Raw genomic sequence first — 21,301 nt, forward strand, 5'->3', positions numbered from 1 at the left:
GTCATGTGAACAAATACTGTGTATGGCTTTTAGCAATTTTTAAACCATTTAAGGGTAGTGTTCCTAACAGGCAATTTTCCAGGTATGTGGATTATGAAGTATTTTAAAAAGATTCACAGAATTCATACTTTACTCCTTAATATACAGACTGGCAGAAAATAAATAACATAACTAACAACCTTCCTCCTGCCCTCCTTCCAAAGAAAATGTGTGCTGGAGCACAAATCAGTAGCATTACAGGAAAAAGTGCAAGTCCTTTATTCATAAGGGATAAAAGAAACAATCATAAACACCCTCTAAGAAACAATCATAAACACCCTCTAACAGTGTAAGTAATGTTCTTTTTGATACTGGCTGCATACCCTTGTGCTACAGTTGTGTACATTATACAAAAGAACAAAAATTCAACAAAAGACTTAAGTAAGCTCTTCTGATTTTTTTTTTTTTTTGGCAATTAAAGTGATGGAGTATGTCTCCTTTAAGATTATAATTTCCCATTTGGGATTGTCCCAGAAGCCAGTGACCAAGCCCAATTGCTTAGAGTTGTGAGCTCTGAAATACTACAACATTTCATTGAAGGCTCATTATTATGACAGCCCATGTCCAAGAAAACCACGCCAGCTGCTGGACAATGCAGCAAGCAACATAGATTATCTGTGTGGATGCAGAACTGTCCTGGTTTCAGCTGGGATAGAGTTAATTGTCTTCCTAGTAGCTGGTACAGTGCTATGTTTTTGAGTTCAGTAAGCAAAGACTGTTGATAACACTGATGTTTTCAGTTATTGCTAAGTAATGTTTAGTCTCAAGTCAAGGATTTTTCAGCTTCTCGTGCCCAGCCAGTGAGAAAGCTGGAGGGGCACAAGAAGCTGGCACAGGACACAGCCAGGGCAGCTAAACCAAAGAGGCCAATGGGGTATTCCATACCATGGGACATCACAGCTAGTATAGGAACTGGGGGAGTGGGGGTGGGGGGACTGCCGCTCGGGCATTGATCGGCAGGTGGTAAGCAATTGCATTGTGCATCATTTGTATATTCTAATCCTTTTATTATTACTATTGTCATTTTATTAGTGTTATTATTATCATTAGTTTCTTCTTTTCTGTTCTATTAAACCATTCTTATCTCAACCCACGAGTTCTACTTCTTTTCCCGATTTTCTCCTCCATCCCACTGCGGGGGGGGTGGGGGTGGTGGTGGTGGTAAGTGAGTGAGCGGCTGTGTGATGCTTAGTTGCTGACTGGGGTTAAACCACGACAAGAACCCCAGTCCCCAGTCGTTACAAGAGAGATCAGGGAAACATCTTGACACACTTTACCACCAACAGACTGATCACAGGTGTTATTTTTTCATACATCATGGCTGCAAAGGGCTTGCATGAGTGGGAGGATGCAGAGGCTCAACCTAAACACAATGCCAGTGATACAGCAACCCAGGAGCTTAGAGCTAGGATGCCAGGCTCTCAACTAAGAAAGATCTAGGGAAGGGTGTTTTAAGAATGAACATTTGGAGCATGAGTGTGCATTTGAGAAGCTCATGGTGTAGACTGTGCTTGCTTAAAATACTTCTGAGAATACCTATGACTTACTATTTCAAAAATCACTTCCTGCATCTTTCCCTAAATAAAGTGAAGTACGCATTCTTTGTTGTGCATTACACATCAAGTGACTTCCAGAAGGAAGCTTTATTTTAATTTTATTTACCAGAGAACAACAGTATTTTTCCCCTCAAGAATGGAGAATCTTTTTCTCAGAGAATTCTACCAACCAAGCATTTACAGCACTTCACACAAAGAAGAAAAAAATAGTTTAGAATAAGCATAGAAGAATGCAGTCAGAAGGTGTTAAAAAACCCCCACCACCCTGCACTAGAAAAAAACCACAACAAACCAAACAAAACCCAGATAAACAAAGGTGGGAGAAAGTAGCCCCATTATATTAGAATATTCATGCAAAGGGAGGTCCCACTGCTAACTTCATACGATGCTCTCTGACGTTTTGGTACTCTACCTTCTTGTTATCCCACTCACATCTTGCATCACATTGACAACTCTTATTAGATGACACACCTCCACCTGAACTTCTGATATGAAGCAGATGCCATGTGAGACAACACTTAAAATACCTGAGGTGCAAGAACTAAGAAAAAAAGCTGCAGTGCTATTGGTTGAAAAAGATTTAAAACCTACTTTTGTCAGAAAAAAAACATGGGGCAAAAAGATTCTGTACACGTGTAGATATCATTTTGCCAAGACGATGTGTGGGTGAAAAAAAGTGCTGTATAAGCAGCAAAACTAAATACAAAAAGTCAAGGAAAAAAAACCCAACTTTATTTTTTAATTGAGCAGAGCTTTTCCAAGACTTTACAATGTTCACAATCATGTTTATTAATATTCTTTAAAGCAATTTCTCATTTTAACCTTTTTGTGACAAAGCAAATATACTGAAACTGTGTTGAGAAGAATGTTGACTCTTCAGTCTCTACACCCACCTGAAAGCATGGGTCAAGCAGTGAGAATATGAAGCAGCGAAAGCACAAAACACACTCTGCGCCTAACTTTTTTTCTGTAGTAATTTCATCTTGGAAAGAAATAGCTCAAGGCTCTAATAGCACATGATGTGCCTGGGATGCGAAATTCAGATGGATACGAAAATGCAAGTGTTGTAGCACTGTCATTAAATACAGAAAAATCATGCAGACATTAAGAGGGAATTGTTAGGACATGAACAAAGCTAATACACACTCATACATATATATATATGTGTATACTTCTAATTTTTCGTGGCATTTTTTTCTTTGAACCGAGACCATACTGCACATTAAATCATCAATTATCTGTTATTAATTACTTTAAATGAGATGAGACCATCAGTTTCAAAGCCAGACAAACTCTGTACTGTCAGACCTTTTCAGCTGCAAATCCATGCCACCTTCACTAATGCCTGTGGAGTGACACCAGTAGAAAATCAACATACACTCATATCTAACACTTTCCCTCTTAATGAAAATTAATCTCACCCCCATTTTCTAGGCATTTAACAACTTTTAGCCAAGGCAGTAGTTAACAAAGGATGGCTGAGTTTACAAACCAAATCAATTGACAGCTACATTGCAGCTCTGTATTATGTTTTTCTGTGTAGCCACCCAAACTCAAGAGTCCTTCTGACAGCTGAAGGATCAGTTCCAGTAGGTCATCCAGTTCAAATAAACAGATACTGACAATAACTAGTATCTTGTTGGATTAGACCAAAAGGATAATTTAGATTATTTCATAAGCAGATGTTGCAGAGCAGAGGATGCATTTCAAAATTAAATTCTTATCTCTGGTCTTCTTTCCTATTATTAAACTGTACTGTAAGGAAAATCTGGAATTTTTCATTTCTGTGCTCCTGCATATTTTACATTTGAAACATGCCAGTATAAGCAAGGATCAAGTTGTTCATACTGCAAGAACTACAATTAAAAGATCAGCATATTATTTTATTAATTTTCCTTAAAATACATTTATCTCATTCTCACACTATCTTTAAATACTTATGTCAGGGGGAAAATATCAACATTTGCTAGCATTCACTTGAGCTGGTTGGTGCTGGCACCTAAAAAGCATACCTCCAAAATAACTTCATAGAGTGCATTTATGGCATAGAACAATTTCAGACCATAAAAGTATTGTTTCCAGTTCATATAAGAACTACATATTAATTTACCAAAGTGTCCTGGTTTTGGCTGGGACACAATTAATTTTCTTAGTAGCTGGTACAGTGTGTTTTGCATTTAGTGTGAGAATAATATTGATAACGCACTGATGTTTTAGTTGTTGCTAAGTAGCGCTTATCCTAAATTAAGAAGCTGGGAGGGAGCACGGTCAGGACAGCTGATCCAAACTAGCCAAAGGGATATTGCATACCACAGAACATCATGCTCAGTATATAAACTGCAGGGAGCTGGCCAGGAGGGGGGATCGCTGCTCGAGCATTGGTCAGCAGGTGGTGAGGAACTGCATTGCGCATCACTTTTCTTTTTTTACATCATATTCCTTTTCAATTATTGTTATTATTATTATTATATTGTTATCATTGTTAGTATTATATTTTATTTTACTTCAGTTATTAAATCATTCTCATCTCAACACACGAGCTTTACTTTTTTTTCCAATTCTCCTCCCTAACCCACCAGGGGAGGGCAAGGAGTGAGCAAGTGGCTGTGTGGTTCCTAGTTGCTGGCTGGGGTTAAACCATGACATAAAGAAAGTCAAAGTGAAATAAAAAATAAAGCGATAGAGTAGTCACAAAGAATGACTTAAAACAAATGTATGTTATCTGAAAATAAATGCAAATATACTTCCCTAACAATTATTTCCCAAATTAATCCCATAAATATGCAAGTAATTTCTTTTGTAACTAACTTCTTGAAATAAACATTCAATGTATGTCTGCTAACATTAATTCCATGATTACTAGAATCTATTCAGAGTACAACTACTTTATGTAAAAAACAAAGCCTTCTGTCTTCCTTTATAATTCAAAACTAGCAAAACCAACACACCAACATTATAATAAACAATCCTGAGATACTAAAGGTAATTATAATCTAGCATCCAAAAGAGATTAGTTCTACCCAATAAACATACACAGTAACAGGTTTACAATATTGTAGTAATTCTAACCAAGAGGTACCACCAAGCCACTTCTTTACTTAGGAACATTGCACTTTAACTGAATTAAAATAACAGTGCTGCAATACTAGTTTCCAGTTTGGGAGCTTTTTTGTTTGCTTGTTTTTAATCTATCAAAATCAATTGCAACTCTTGAAAATCATCCACATACTGAATGTGCTTCAGTTGTTTTTACTAAGAAGTTATCTTTCCATCTTGCTTTATTTTACACAGTTATAAAGCTGTGAAGGCATCACCGTGACATAAATCAGAACACTCGCATCTATCTCCAGGCACACCAGAATTAAATATGACACTCACTGTAAAGCCACAGTAACTGCTTTCCAGTTTGAGAACAAAACCACACATACCACGCATAGATGGTATAACTATGGACAACTGCTAAAAGCACAAAAGCTTACATGTGTCGATATGAACATACAAGGAGTTTTAGTACTTACATTACAACTGCATAGCATATACAGCATTAGGCAGAATCCCTATGAATTCAAACAGCTTTCTACTGCACTTAATCAGCACTTTAGTACTATCTTTACAAGCAAGACCATCCCCTCACATTCCGCAGTTATGCATATGTTTGAAAACTGGCACTGATCCTTTCATCAGCAGTTTCAGCTTCTCCAAACCAAAACGCTTAGCAGATGCCTAGTTATCTGACTAAATAAGCATCTCTCATTACTCCTCTTAACAATATTTTCTGATATCACTTAGCCTCATGTGCATCTTAGTAATTTTAAAGTTATTCTAAGTAAAGACTTTGCAACATAAGGAGGGCAAGCAATATTAATTAAATTTAGCAAAATTTATCAGATGACATCCAAATAGCTGATGTGCATAACAAAGATGTTTAAGAGAAAAGCTGCTTACACTAGTATCTTAAGTATACCGCAGCCTTCAAGAGCCATCTTAAGTATACCGCAGCCTTCAAGAGCCATCTTTTCTTTCCAAATGCTGCAAAACCTGAGAATGTTAATACAGACCTTACAAAAAAAGTGAAGCTGAAAAGGTCTAAGAATTTCTTCTGCAGACACACTTTTCTTTTCCTAACTGACAGTCTTGCCTCTAGGTGGGTTTCTCTTTTTTACTGAGGAGATGCATATACCCCAATGGAGGCAAAGAACTTTACGGAAGGTGAAGTGCCTTTAAGATCAGGATCAATTTCCTGAATGAAACAAAGAATCAGCTCTTCAGTGCAGCATTTTCTGGTCCAATATTCTTTCACTAATTTGACAGCCATGAATAGAGAGTTTCTCTTCTGCTGACATATGCTGTTTGGGAGAAAAACACAGAAGAAACAACAATAACAAAAAAAGAAGAACCAGCCATTGCTAAACATTCTTCTGCTGGGGGAAAAGAAATAGTAAACATTCTCTCAACCTTGCTTATAAACTACAGTAATTTCACTAACCCCTAATTTGAAGACCAGATCACAATACAGTTTTTTATCAAAAGTTAATATATTAGGACCACCAACAGGAAACTACTGCTTTCAAGAGCACAACTAAGAGGATGCACAGCAAAACAATCCAAGTTCAGCTCTGATGCCAGAGTTCAGTGCATTTTTTCCGCTGGTGGCAAATATTTGGCAGATTTTCACAATGTCAGAGTAACAGTCTTTCCCTTTGGAGGAAAAAACCCACAACATTTCTCATCCCTAATCTGGAAAAATCCTGTATTTGTCTGTAAATTATGACACTTACCTCAAAATTAGAAGATGAACCAGAGATCATACCACATAAAAACATTTTATGCATTTTTGAGATCACAAACACATTCACCTGCTACAATGACTTAAGTATATTGTAAAACTTAATCATTTAACTTGGGCATCTGCAAAAGCTCTTTTGAGCAAACTTCTTCTTACTATTCCAGTTACCGTTAAGCACAGGACTTTTAAGCACAGGATTTGTGCTAGTGAACACCAAAACTTCAGGACAAACCAAAAAACTCTTTTCCTTTTTGGAGAAGAAAAAGCTCAGCATTCCCTAATCCAATAGTAAGGTCTTTGTACATTAGGCCTATGATGAATTCATTACATAAGGGTTATAGTTCTTTTCTCCACAAAGATTTTCCAAATCATGGGAAATACAAAAGCTTTTATCTCCCAATAGTAGCATACTAGGTCAATTTGTCTATTGAACTTTTAAGACCGTGGGAAGGTTAGGAAACGTTTTGAGGTCAGGCTTTAAGATAAGGTCATTGTCTACACAAGAATGTCCAATCAATTTTAAAACAAGAAGTTGAAATACAGTTTCATCAGGTAAAACCTCCATTTCCAGATCACCTATACTGGAAGAATATTTTTCTCCTATGTATTTTATTTGGAAGGCCCAAGTACTGACACAGGAGGGACTGATCTTCCCCGTGTGCTCTGTGGTCTCAGCACACAGGAAAAGCTGGTTTTGAGCTATGTAATACAATTCAAGGGTAAAATTTGAGTTCTTCCTCATCTTTCTGCATGGTAATCCTTCCATATGCTGTCAACAACAAATTTCAAGAGGAACTATAAAACCTACTATAATATAGGTAGGTCTATAAGAGGTCTATAAAACCTACTTCATTTCAGAGCCACATTTCCATCAGTATAAACACCCATACTGCAAACTCCTATAAATCATCCACGTAAGGCCCCAAGACATGACCACCACTAAAAAAACATTCTAAGAAAAATAGGTATCTCATTTCTTCACCCTCCAGGCCCAAAAAATGATGTCTTGTTTTCTGTCATTCTCCCATACCACTTCCTGATTACTAACTTCATATATATATAAACAGTTTAATTCTTGCTGCAATCCACAAACAACAACCTAGGAAAACATCTAAGGCCCCAGTCCTGAGAGCACAGAGACACTCATTTAAATTTAAGCATGTGGGAAACTCCAGTGCAGTCTTGGAAGCGGCTCTGGTGTTTGACAACAAGCACATCAACACACGTGTTGAGACCTCAGCCATGAAAAGATTGTGGCTCCAGGACAAGTGAACCACATGCCCCAAACCAGCCCCTCAGAGAGATCCTGCAGCAGAGGCAGTTTCTAACAGAAAACTCAAGAACACATTTAAAGGGCAGGTGTTGAGGGCCCCAAAGGGACCCCTCAACCGGGGTTCCCACAGAGGCAGTCTGACTTTCAAAGCACTTCGGAGCTACATGCAGGAACCTCAGCTGGCGTGCCACTGTAAACCGTGGATCCCCACAGCTACCGGCAGCCCGCTGCCGAGGGGCAGAGCCTGATTCAGGGACACGCACACATCCCGCCCCCCCCCAAAAACTTTCAGGAGCGCGGCACAGCGGGCGAGGGCAGAAGCTGCGGGCCGCGGCAGGGAGGAGGGAGTGCGGGCAGGGCCGGCCAGGCCCCGGTGCTGCCGAGGGCACGCCACACCAAAGCCTCGCATGAGACGCGGCCGCCGCCGCGAGGAAGAGCAAGCACCGACGCCCCGCGCAGCGCAACCCCTCCGGCTGCACCGCCGGCCGACAGACGGGGGTGCAGGGCGGGGAAGGGCTGGCAGCGGTACGACGACCGGAGGCGAACAGCCCCAGCAACCGCCGGCCGCCCGCGCTTCGCAACGTTGCATCCCAACCAGCGAGGAAAAAAGCCGTCGCCGCGCCGGCCACCGACGCGCAGCGGGCTCCCTGCACCCGCGGCTGGCCGGGCGACGCACGGCCTGTCGGCAGCCCCCGCTCTGCTGCGGCCAGCGGGAGTTTCTCCTCTGTCCTGTACCACTGCTCACCCCCCACCGGGGGACGGACCCCCCGGGGCGGCCGCGACTTCGGGCGCTGCGGAGGACAACTTCCAGGCCCTCTGGGACGGCTGCGCTGCCGGGCGGGGGCGAAACGCCCCGAACTACTCCCCCTCCCGCGGGGCCCCCTTCCCGCTCACCTGGTGGCGGGCCTCTGGCGCCCGGGGCGGTGCGGGGTGCGCCGTGGCCGGCGGGGCTACCCCGGCCCTGGCTGCGTGCTCCTGGCTCCGGCAGGCTGGGCCCGTGGAGGGGTGGCGGCGGTGGCGGGCAGAGGGCGGGGGGCGGCGGCAAGCGAGCGGCACCGCCGCTCATGGCGAGTCCGGGGAAGCCGCAGCGGGAGCGAGCGCGGGTGCGGGGGGGTGCCGGGAGGAGGCAGGCAGCCGAGGGGGAGGCGGAGGCGGCGGCGGCGGCCTCGGCAGCGGGGGAGGAGGCAGCGGAGGAGATGGGGGGCGGCGGAGGGGAGGAGAAGGAAGGCAGGAAGGGGGCGGCGGAAGAAACCACCCATCTGCCGTGCCGGTCCGCCTCGCCGGCCTGGCGGAGGGGCTGGGGCCGCTCGCCGCCGCTCTCCCGCCGGCGGGCGGGGGCGAGGAAGCGGGCGTCGGACTGCGCTCCGCGGGGCGCTGAGCGGGCGGCGACCGGCATCGCTCCCCGCTCCGGCCAGCCGGCGGCGCCCGCCTTCCCCAGAGCAGCACCGCCGCGGAGACGGAGGAGCGGTCAGCGCCAGCGGGGGCACGTGGGCGCCATGGGGAGCCTCCGGCTGGGGCGCAGCCCTCAGCCGGGCAGCGGAGGCACGCCGCCTGCCCCGGGGGAAAAGCTACCGGCGCCACCCGACTCGCTGCCGAGGAAGAAGTCTCCTCGCCTGCCTGCCTGCTTCCTACCTCCCTCCCTTCCTCCGCCCCAGCGGCCGGGAGCGCTCAGCCCGCCGCCGGCGGCCCGGAGCCTGCACGAGGCCGCTCGGCTCCCGTGGGGCCGAGCCCGCTCGCAACAGCGGTGCCGCAAAGCGCGACGACCCGCGGCGAGCACACGAGCGCGGGAGCCACCCGCCCTTTATTGTGGCGGTGCCCCCGCCGCCCCTTCGGCCAGGCGGGGCAGGGGGAGTGGGGCGCGCGCCGCGATCGGCCGGGCCCCCCGGGGCCCAGCGGGCCTCAGTCCGCCCCGAGCAGACCCTGCGCGCAGAGCCCGGAATCATCCTCGCCCGGTGTCGCGTTCCGTCTCTGCGGGCCGCTAGGCGCGGGCGCCGCCGCGGGCCCTTCGGGTTGGTGGTGTGCGGGGGCCTCGTCGCCGCCGCGGCGGCTGCTGCGCGCTCACTCGCGCCCACCGAAGCAGCACGGTGCTCCGGCGGGGGCGACCGCCCGGGAGGGAGGGGGCAAAGGCCGCCATCGATTGGACGGCCGGGCGATTGCAGGGGCTGCGCCCGGGCCCGGTGGCGCGCGGACGCTGCGCAGCGGCGGCCCAGAAGAGGGCGGCCTCGGGCGGGCGGGACTGCTGCGGGCCGGGAGAGCGGCGCTTTCTTTCACGGCGCCGTCGCCGGGCGGTGAGGAGTATCCGGCCGGAATCGGCTCGGATAGGTGCGTGTGGGGACCGCGGAGTGCCCCACGCTGCCGTCTACTTGGAAGGCGTCAGCGGGGCGCATAGGTGCCGGCCGCTCACGGTACAGGGGTAAACGCCTTCCGCCTGCCAGTTTATGCCAAAAAAAACAGAAATGTCGGTAAACGCCTCAGTTTACCACGGGAATGACGGTTTGTTGCTTTGTTGTTAGATAAGCATTATGCGAGCTAGGCCATTTGCATGAGAAGACACCGGGAGTGCAACTAAGGGTTTCTCTTGAAGTAATGAGAATGTCCCTGTATATGGGTGCATGCATCTCTGCATTGAGCTAAACAGCTGTGTTTGCCGACCCAATCCGGTTGGGTTTGGTTTTCAGGAGGAGTAAAATAATGGGAAAATTGATACATACATAGTCAAAGAAAAATCACTTGTTAGTGAAATTTACTACCTAGAGGGATGCACTTGCTGTCATCATCAGAACAACAACAATTCTATGAGATCTAAATGTGCAGACAGAGAATTCATAGAATCATGGAATCATTTAGGTTGGAAAAGACCTTCAAGATCATCGAGTCCAACCATCAACCATGCCCACTAAACCAGGTCCTGAAGTACCCCATCCACTCTCTTTTTTAATATCTCCAGGCATGGTGACTCAACCACTTCCGTCGGCAGCCCATTCCAATGTTTGACAACCCTCTCAGTAAAAAAATTTTTCCTAATATCTAACCTAAATCTCCCTTGCCTCAACTTGAGGCCATTTCCTCTCGTCCTATCTCCAGCCACCTGACAGAAGAGACCAGCACCCACCTCACTACAACCCCCTTTCAGGGAGCTGTAGAGAGCGATAAGGTCTCCCCTCAGCCTCCTCTTTTCTAGACTAAACAGCCCCAGTTCCCTCAGCCGCTCCTCATAAGACTTGTGCTCCAGGCCCCTCACCAACTTGGTTGCCCTCCTCTGAAAACACTCCAGCACCTCAATGTCTTTCCTGTAGTGAGGGGCCCAAAACTGAACGCGGCCTCACCAGTGCCGAGTACAGGGGAACAACCACCTCCCTGTTCCTGCTGGCCACACTATTTCTGATACAGGCCAGGATGCTGTTGGCTTTTTTGGCCACCTGGGCACACTGCTGGCTCATATTCAGCCGGCTGTCAACCAGCACACCCAGGTCTTTCTCGCCGGGCAGCTTTGCAGCCACTCTTCCCCAAGCCTGTAGCGCTGCATGGGGTTGCCATGACTGAAGTGCAGGACCTGGCACTTGGCCTTATTGAACTTCATACGATTGGCCTCAGCCCATCGATCCAGCCTGTCCAGATCTCTCTGTAGAGCCTCCCTACCCTTGAGCAGATCAACCCTGCCTCTCAACTTGGTGTTGTCTGCAAACTTGCTGAGGGTGCACTCAATCCCCTCATCCAAATCATTGATAAAGATATTAAACAGAACAGGACCCAACACCGAGCCCTGGGGAACACCACTTGTGACCTGCCACCAACTGGATTTCACTCCATTCACCACTACTCTCTGGGCTCGGCCATCCAGCCAGCCCTTCACCCAGTGAAGAGTATTCATTTCATTTTGCACATCACAGTAGTGCCACTTTCTCCTATGCAATGCTGTGAGTGGGAAAGGTTTCTGCAAATCATGCCTTTGCCAGGATTACCCTGCTGTGCCAGCCTTTTCCCTCACTCCTTCATGTCATTTGATTGAGGTTTTCACCTAGTGTGGGGAAAGGTGGCCTTGACTCCCCAAAGGGCTAGCACCTTTGGGACTTGTACCCTGCTGCTGACATGATTCGTGTGTCCCAGCAATTACATAAGGCCATTCAAAGCCTTTCTCAATTTGTTTGCTTAAACTCTACAGACCTAACCCCTCATGTCTCCAGCCCCAAATCAGGAAACAACCTCAACAACTCCTATCATGTGATCCTGTAGAACACAAGGGTCTGAAGTACTTTCCTGTCATATCTTCTGCTTCACCTTTCCGAGGTGTCTGCACCTCTTTCAGATTGCTGCTATAGGGCAAGCATATGCAGCTTGTATGAAGCTCCTGGCAGTACACAGATGGCAGAAAGAAATGAACAGAGCCACTATTGGCTTTATGATGTTTCATTTTTCACTCACTTCCTGGGGGGAAGTCGCTTTAAAACTACTCCCATACTGAAGGTATTACGTAAGACAGCATTGTGGCACAGACTTCCTTTTTTGTGAGCCCTCCAAAACTTTGCAGATTTAAATACTGGAGGATTTTATACTACAGGAAAAGGTGTGAAAACAGCATCAATCCGTCAGCCAAGACAATATTTCTAACTTTTTTTGCACCTAGTTTGTCTTCCACAAATAAGCAAAGAAAAGATATTTCTGCAGCTTGAAACTACTTCAGCTATTAATCTAACATGCACTCCAGACTACAGGGTATCCAGAAGTTCAGGAAGGCTGTTTCTATGCAGTATGGGTCAGAAGTCTTGCAGACATGTAACCCGACAGTTCTGGTGCATTGCACTTCATTTACTTCTGGAGCTGAGGAGTTCCAGTTTCCTGTTGGTTCTAAATCTAAATCAAGTCTTTTCATGATAATATCATTACAAGAGCTAGATCCAGGGTTTTTTTCCAAGTGTCTTTTAACTCAAGTTGGATGAGAAAAGGTGATACCTTTAGCCTGATACCTTATTAGGCTTATTTACCATATTTGGAAAATAGACAAGCTTTTGGTAGTCTACAGCAAGCCTTCTTCAGGTCTGCTTAAGGTCTTCAGGTACTTAAGATTTTCTTTCTTTAAGGTTTAAAACAACTGGTATCTTAACTCATTTTTCCAAACAGACACATACTGATGGATGGCCAGAGTTAAACTCATTGATAACTTTACATCAAACAGATCCAGGGAAAAGTTGTAACAAGTGATTTATACTTTTATTCTGTTTTAAAGTTTACAAACTTGAAATACTGCAATGATCAGAAAGCTACTGCACTCAGTATTGTAAAATTCTTTTAACTTCAGGTGAATTCAGGCCTCAGTAGTTTGAGTCAGAGCAATCACTACAAGAACATCTGACACTGATGCAAGCTCTTTTGCAGACCAGGATTGCTTGTTTCTTCCAACCTTGTTACTAATTCTGCCTAAAAACCAACACAAAATTTGAGTCCAGATTTCCATATCTCCAAATGGTCTGCCAGAATCAGTCATACGGTATGAATCTCAGCGATCTTACTGTGGCCCAGTGTTGAAAACATTCAGATATATTGTTTTGTTAAAAATTGAACAAGTTAAACCTCCACTGTGCCCAACGGATCTCTTAAAAACTGATGAGAGCTGAAGTGGTGTTTAAGGCGTTGTGTAAGCTAGACTTTGCAATGGGATGATTTTTACCCTGAATCCTTCATTATCTCTGTTTTGTCCCCCTCAGTGCTGCTGAAGTACCTGATTATGAGAAGGACGTACAGAAGAGATCTACTGCAAGTAAGACTGACAAGATGGTAGTTAGTTGAAAAAACTAACTCAGCAGGGAGTTGTGTCAGATTTTTTAAAAGGATGCCTCTCTCAACAGAAAGATGATATGCATATTTTGGAAGTGTTTTCTTTACTCCACAGGCAAATAAACATATTCACCTGCAAATTTCTTGTAGAGGAAATGCACATCCAGCTTCCTGCAGACATTAATTTGTCTTTTAAGTAGTTGAGAAAGACATGTGAAATCAACAGGACTTAAAAAATCTCATGGTTGAGTGCAACAGTACAGGTGGCGTACAAGATATTTCCACTGGCACTACATGGCTGCTGCATTTTCCCCATCTGCAGCAGTCTGCTGCATATTGCAGGGGTAGCCTAAGTTGCCATTTATGAGTTGGAGGCCAGTCCTGCTAGATGTTAACTTTCTCCTGTGGGAGTCACTGGACACAGGACTTCTGCAAGAGTCCCTGGCTTAGCATCTGGCTAAGGACTGGATCTACTGGGACTAGAGTGAATCTGTTGTCGAAGCCACCACTGGGACATTGCTAAACTCATTGAAGAATGAGAAATGCAACAGGCAGAAGATGGGACACATCTCCCAGGAAACAAACATTAGTGTTTGTAATATATGAAAATATATTCAGGTCCTCTATTCCTGCAGTAAAATAATGTTTTCCTAAGACTGTACACAGAGATCCTAGAGCTTTAAGATGGACCCTCTGGTTTCCTTCTTCGTACTCCATCCCAGCACTTAACTTGCTTTGAAGTTGCACTGTTGGTGGGCTCCCAGTTCTCAAATAGTCATTTCTATACTCTGCTGTAGCTTCCATTTGAGTTTCTGTGAGAGACTGAATTGTTATTTCGAGCTGTTTGTCGCAAAGATTGTTTGTTATGAGAGACTGGACTATCATCTCAAGCCATTGTTTGCTGTGAGGAGCCACTTATCCCAGAGATGGATTGTTTAAGCAGGGCACTCCTCTGTCCAAAAGGACAATTACCAGGCCACTGAGGCATCCAGGGGAGGAGACAGGCCGGAGCCAGCGAAGAATGTGGAGACTACCATTCTCATGGAAACTCTAGTCTTTGAGATAAGATACTGGTTTCTGGTGTTCATCACCCGAAGTGCCGTGTGATAGACAGAACCTGCAGCGCGTGAACAGTACTTATGTGCATGCATCGTTGGACTATGCCCTATAAAAAACTGTGGAGACAAGCCGTGGTGTGCACCTATCACTGAAGAATTGAAGACTGAGGACCAACGGGACGCTGCTGGATCCATGGTGGTGAGTATCCTTGCAACTCTGTCCCGACTGCTTGCTTGATTTCTGCCTTCCATTCTATCCTATCGCTACTATTTTCTACTTTTGATAATAAAAGCTTTTTTGTCTGTACAGCATTTGACCTCGTTTGTGTCTTAATCTTGCTCTTGGGATCATATCAAAATCTTCCCCAACATTGGATCAGGACAGTTGCAAACATCTCACCCTAGGCAAAGCTCAGTGAGCAGAGGTGAAAAATTACAAAGTTGAGCATCATAGCTGAAGAGTGTGCATAATTACTTGCTTATTTGTACACAAACAGGAACAAGGAATGTATGTGAAATGAGAAGGATTTTGCCTGTGCATGACAAGAACTGGGTGTATTATTGACAGTTCTTGCAAGACATACTTATCACTACTGGCGTGTCATCCTTAATGGACTTAAATAATATCTGAACACAGGGAGAGCAGAAACACTTTAGCATTCAGAGTGACTTTGATGGTGCAAGTGAAATGGTGCAATACGGAAATACCTGAAATGTCAGACCTTGGAGATAAAGGACTGTCAAATGCTATGGGTTCCCTTGCTTTGCCTTTGCAGTGTGACAGCCTAGAGAAAACTCAGTCAACTGCAAGACCCCATTGTGTTAGGTGCTCTACAAACATCTCCATAGCCCTGAAAAGCCTGCAGTGTAAATATGCAGAAGAATGAGGAAGAAGGGAAGCAAAGGCATGGAAAAGTGCAGTGATTTGCCTGTAGAGATGTGGCATCTTGGTGGCAGAACTCGTATCCCATGTCTCAAGCTTGATGCCACCTGAACACACACCATCTCCCTCTGGTTAAACTTCACCTCAGGATGGAGGTGCCCTCCCTGACAGTGCCTAGGAACAGCAGAAGCACTGAACTAATAACCGTTCATCAATAACCATGAAGTGATAAAGCAGATCACCACTCATGATGGCAAAATGGCTAAGGTGGCTGTGACTCTTCTTTGATGTGCATTTAAAGTCAAAACCCTTTTGAGAAAATTTTACAGCTCTTCCCATTTATCACTGTCTCTCCTTCAGATAAAGGGGTCTTAGAGGAGTGAACCATCCTTCCTGTCAGACTTCACCTTCCTGAAGGAACTATACTGAGAAGAAGAGGAAACATAGTGATGAGTGTGACCTAAGTTAAGGTCTGGAGTGGATTCACTGCCTTGGCATAATACTGACACTCATATCCCTGGTGCAGGAGAGTGCACACCCTGCTGCCACTCTGTTGACCTACAGGGGCCAAAACAGATGTTGGTTGCCTACAGGGCAGCTTAAACTAGTGGAAAGATCATGCTGCTGTCAAGATTCAAATATCTTTGGATTACTGGCATCAAAGCACAATGAGTGGTTTCTACCTCAAGAGGCAAGTGAAGAGGCTGCCTCACACAAGCCATCTTAACCAGTAGGCTCATGCACAAGTACAGTGGGGACACAGGGTTTGGTGACAGTGCCAAGATAATTGGGAGGCTGGGAAGACAACCAAAGTAGAGCTGTCCATGCTTTCTGGAGAACCCTTCCCAAAAGCATGGCTTGCCCCTCAAATAAATAAATAAAAGCAACACACAGTCTTAATCCCCCATGCTATCACAGGGGCACTTGCTTCTTGCTCTTCTTCCCACTGTCTCAAAGCTGGCTGCACTGCATGGACCATGCCCTGCCTTTCCAGCCACCAGAGTTGTCTTGGAAGTGGAAGTTGGACCTACTTCCTCCCAAAGGCTGCAGCACAGTGAGATACAATTGCTATATATTCGACACATTCTCTTCTACTTCTTATATCCTAAATATTGAACAGGCCTGGAACAACCTTAGCTTGAGTTTGAGGATTAAAATATAATTCCGCTTATGATAATGTATAAGGGATATCATCCTTTGTAACAGGCTTTTGACTGTGTTAAACTGGGCTGAGGAGTTCTTGGGAAATTATTACCACTTAGTTGTACTTGCAGACAAGTATTTTAAAGTTGACATGGATGCAATATACAGATAATTAATAGGTTTGTGTGGTTTTTTCCTCTTTCTTTATGTTGACCTTAAACAGGTTGTTTGTTTTATTTTTTCAAGTAAGAAAGGTGTAGATACAATTGTTTTGATTGATTGTAGATCAATTGAAAGATTGATGGGGATAATATGGAAAGCAAAATATATAGGAAGAACACTGAGGGCTGTGGAAGGGTATGTGGAAGGAGAGTGTCTGTTTAAGGGTATCTGATCAAAGAAGCCATAAATCAGAACATACAGAGACAGAAACCTGACTGACAAATGATAAGCAGTGATGAGAACAAACATGGTCAGTCACACTAATTGTAAGGATATATGGAGTGTGAGAAAGTGTATTTTTCTCAGTAAGATTATCTGATTAAGAACCTTGCAAAGTTGGCATGATAAGGAAAGGGAGGGAGAAAAACAGAGAGTCATAAAATCTGAGCAGTTACCATTACTGAAGACAATAACCAGAAACAAACCTGGTCAGTCACACCAGGTGATGGGCTATCAAGAAACCACAGGCAAATTTGGAACTTTACAATGGATAAGGATGCAAACCTGAGGGTCCAGGATGTTGGAGGGGTCAGTGGGACTATGCCAGCTGAGGAGGCAATGTGCAGGGAAGGAGGGAGCAGGGAGGAACAAAGAGGGGGGGTAGAGAGACAAGGGTACAAAAGGGGCCAGTCACCTGTAAACTGTGGCTGGTCAGTACACTTGTCTGGCTGAGCCCTGTGCCTGATCACCAGGGTCTGTCCTGTCTGTTCTTAACTACCTCTCTGCATCATCTCACTCTCTACCCCAAGCATGTGAGTACTGCGAGGACTCATTGCCAGCTGCTGGAGTCAGACCAGGGATGTGGGTGCCTCTGGCCTGTGGTGTTGGCTACTGGAAGGAGTGGGGGGTCTCAGTGCCAGTTACTGGAGCGAGACGGGGCTTTAACCTCCAACCACTGGGGTGGGAACAGTTTGTATCCTCAAAACCAGCTGCCTGGGGAACTGTTGTGAGTGAGGAGCTCAGCACTGGCAGCTGGAGCAGGACCACAGGCCACAGCCCAGGTGCCTGGTGCCAGCTACTGGAAGGGCAAATGTCTGTATCTTCCCCAAACCTGCTGTGCATCGGTGGTGGGGGCTGTATTTGCTGGCAGTCTTCAAGCTGGACCACCTGGCAAGCAGGGGAACCTCAGGTGTGGGCTGAGGTGTCAGGCAGGCAGAGGATCCATGCTGGTATTTGGGGGGACCTGTGAGTGTGGGGTGCTTGTGGGACAAGTGTGTGAGTGCTATATGTCCGCAGCGAGCACCAAGCTGGACCAGCCAGTGAGTCGGGGACCCGTGGGGTGGGTAAGAGAATGTCGCTGAGAGGCTGCTGAGCCTGGTGAACCCAACAGATTATCATCTGCTCCTACTATTCCACGTAGGGTCTAATGATACTGTGATGAAGCAACTTAGGATGATCAAAGAGTGGGGGGACTATATGTCCCTCACAACAGTGTTAAAGGATCTGGGGCACAGGTGGTGTTCTCCTCTATCCTCCCAGTTACAGGAAGGGGTTCAGGAAGGAGGAGACAAATTGAAAGGTGAATGCCTGGCTGTGTGGCTGGTACAATACTCAAGGTTTTGGCTTCTGTGATAATGGATCTACCTTTGAGAAGCTGGGTCTGTTGTGAGCTGATGGGATTCACCTGACCAAGTGGGGCAAGAGAGTCTTCACCAACAAGCTGGGCAGACTTACAAACTTTTAAACTAGGTTTAGTGAGGAAGGGGATGGAGTTTTGAGCAACAGAGAGAGCCAGGTGCTGATTAGGAACCAACACAGAAACACCTGTGAAATGCCTGAAGGGAATTAGAGCATGTTCATCTAAAAAGGTGAAATGGTTGTTAGCCCAGGTGAAGTGCCTCTGTACCAATGCATGCAGTATGGGTAACAAACAGAAGAGTGCCACTGTGCAGCTAGAATGCTGTGGTCTAATCGCTATCACTGAAATGTGAAGGGATGAATTGCATGACTGGAGCACCGCAATCAATGGCTATAAACTGTTCAGAAGGGACAGGCAAGGAAGGAGGGGCAGGGGTTTGCCTTCTATGTAAAAAAATGGATGATTGCACAGAGCTGTCATTGTAAAAGCGATGAACAGGTTGAGAGTTTATGGGTGAAAATTGAGGGCCAAGCCAACACAGGAAACCTCATGGCTGGTGTTTACTACAGGCCACAAGATCAAGGGGAGGATGTTAAAGCATTCTTACTTCAACTACAGGAATCATCACACTCACAGGCTCTGATCCTGCTGGGGCACTGCAACCACCCTGACATCTGTTGGAAAAGCAGCACAGCAAGCTGTAAACAGTCCAGGAGACTCTTGGATTGCATTGAGGATAGTTTCTTAATCCAGGTGATAGACAGCCCAACCAGAGGAGAAGCATTACCAGAATAATAAGAATAATAAGAAGGACTTCTGCAGGTACATTGGCCACAAAAGGAAGACAAAAGAAAATGTAAGCCCCTGATAAATAAGACAGGAGAACTGGTGACAACTGACACAGAAGAAGCTGAGGTGCTCAACAATTTTTTGCCTTGGTTGTCAATAGTAAACTTCCTACATCTCTCAAGCCCCTGAATCTCAAGGCAGGGACTAGGAGAATGAAATCCCTCGCATCATGTGAGAGGATCAGGCTTGAGACCACCTGAAGAACCTGAACACACAAGTCCATGGGACCTGACAAGATGCATCCCAGAGTCCTGATGGAATTGGCTGATGTAGTTGCCAAGCTACTGTCCATCAGTCATGGCAGTCAGAGGAAGTCCCAGTGACTGGAAAAAGGGAAGCATGCCACCCAATTTTAAAAGGGTAAAAAGGAGGACCATTGGAACTACCCACCAGTCAGCCTCACCTCCATGCCCAGTAAGATCATTGAACAGATCCTCCTGGAAGCTATGTCAAAACATATGGAAGACAGAGAGGTGATTAGAGACAGCCAGCATGGCTTCACCAAGGGCAAATCATGCCTGACTAATCTGGTGGCTTCCTGTGATGGAGTCACTGCATCAGTGGACAAGGGGAGAGCTATAGATGTCATCTATCTGGACTCTGTAAAGTTTTTTATATGTTGCCACACAACATTCTTACCTCTAAATTGGAGAGATACAGATTTGATGGATGGCCTGTTAGATGGATGAGGAATTGGCTGGGTGGCCATGTCTAAAGAGCTACAGTCAATGGCTCAATGTCCAAGTGAAAATCAGTAACAAGTGGTGTTCCTCAAGAGTCCATACTGGGACCAGTACTATTTGATACCTTCATCACTAACATAGACAGTGGGATTGAGTGGAACCTCAGTAAGTCTGTGGGTGACACTAAGTTAGTGGTGCAGTTGATACACTTGATGGAAGCGATGCCATACAGACGGACCTTCACAGGCTTGAGGAATGGGCCAATGTGAATGTCATGAAGTCCAACAGGAACGAGTAGAAAGTCCTGCACCTGGGTTGGAGCAATCCCAACATCAATACAGATTGGTGGATGAATGGATTGAGAGCAGCCCTGCGGAGAAGTACCTGGGGATGCTGGTGGATGAAAAATGGTGTGTGAGCAGGCAATGTGGGCTTGCAGCCCAGGAAGCCAATCCTATCCTGGGCTGCATAAAAAGAAGTGTGGCCAGCAGGTCGAGGGAGGTGATTCTCCCCTTCTACTCTGCTCTCATGAGACCTGACCTGTAGTACTACATCCAGCTCTGGGGTCCCAGTACAAGAGAGGTGTGGACCTGTTAGTGGGTCCAGAGGAGGGCCACAAAAATGATCAGAGGGCTGAAAGACCTCTCCTGTGAAGAAAGGCTGAGTGTGTTGGTGTTGTTAAGCCTAGAGAAGAGAAGGCTCTGGGGAGACCTTATCGTGGCCTTTCAATATATAAAGGGGGAAGTGGAGAGGGAAGTACTAGTCTCTTTGTCCTGGTATCCAGTGACAGGATGTGTGGGAATGGTTCAAAGCTGCATGAGAGGAGGTTCAGACTTGACATTACGAAGCATTTATTTACTGAGAGGGTGGTCAAACACTGGAACAGTCTTCCTAAAGAGGTGGTCGATGCCCCATGCCTATCAGTGTTTAGAAGCATTTGGAAAATGTCCTCAATAACATGTTTTAACTTTTGATCAGCCCTGAAGTGGTCAGGCAGTTGGACTAGATGATTCTTGTAGGTCCCTTCCAATTGAACTATTCTATTCTATTCTATTCTATTCTATTTTATTCTATTCTGTTCATTTCAGGGGAAAGTCTTGAGTGCTTTCACTCATCTCTGGAGAACCTCTGATGTTGGCACAAATTAATTTTCCCTCTAGCAGAGAGTTCTCCATTGTCCAAGTAATGGAGATATCAATGCTGTACTTTTTTTTGAGCTTCAGATTAATTTTTGGAGATCCTGTTATTGCAGGACATAGTATGCCTTGAAAATAAGTAATATTATACCTTGAGAATGCCACCACAGGAGTGGAGGACTGATGGGATAGACTTTCATAGTCTATTTGGTTGAAGTGACCTGCTGCTCTCTGTAGAAACAGATGGGCTTCTACTCAGTTTTACTCTGCTGCTGTTATTGAGATACCTGAACAGGATGCCTGTCATGACCAGAGCAAATAA

General features: G+C 45.7%; 1 protein-coding gene across 4 annotated transcripts in view; it reads right to left on the reverse strand.

Annotated features, from left to right (window-relative positions):
* RNF38 (ring finger protein 38) overlaps nt 1-9,307 on the reverse strand; it is a 133,971-nt gene extending 124,664 nt beyond the window's left edge. The window contains exon 1 of one of the 4 annotated variants that reach the window (XM_069775931.1): nt 8,549-9,307. In XM_069775931.1, coding sequence (XP_069632032.1) covers nt 8,549-9,050 — 502 coding nt within the window. In that variant the 5' untranslated portion in view covers nt 9,051-9,307. The remainder of the gene's footprint in view (nt 1-8,548) is intronic. The other 3 variants (XM_069775932.1, XM_069775930.1, XM_069775936.1) reach the window with 3 other exon arrangements.
* Nucleotides 9,308-21,301: the final 11,994 nt, after the last annotated feature.

The sequence above is a fragment of the Haliaeetus albicilla genome, chromosome Z, assembly GCF_947461875.1.
Source record: "Haliaeetus albicilla chromosome Z, bHalAlb1.1, whole genome shotgun sequence".
In the NCBI taxonomy this organism is placed as follows: domain Eukaryota; kingdom Metazoa; phylum Chordata; class Aves; order Accipitriformes; family Accipitridae; genus Haliaeetus; species Haliaeetus albicilla.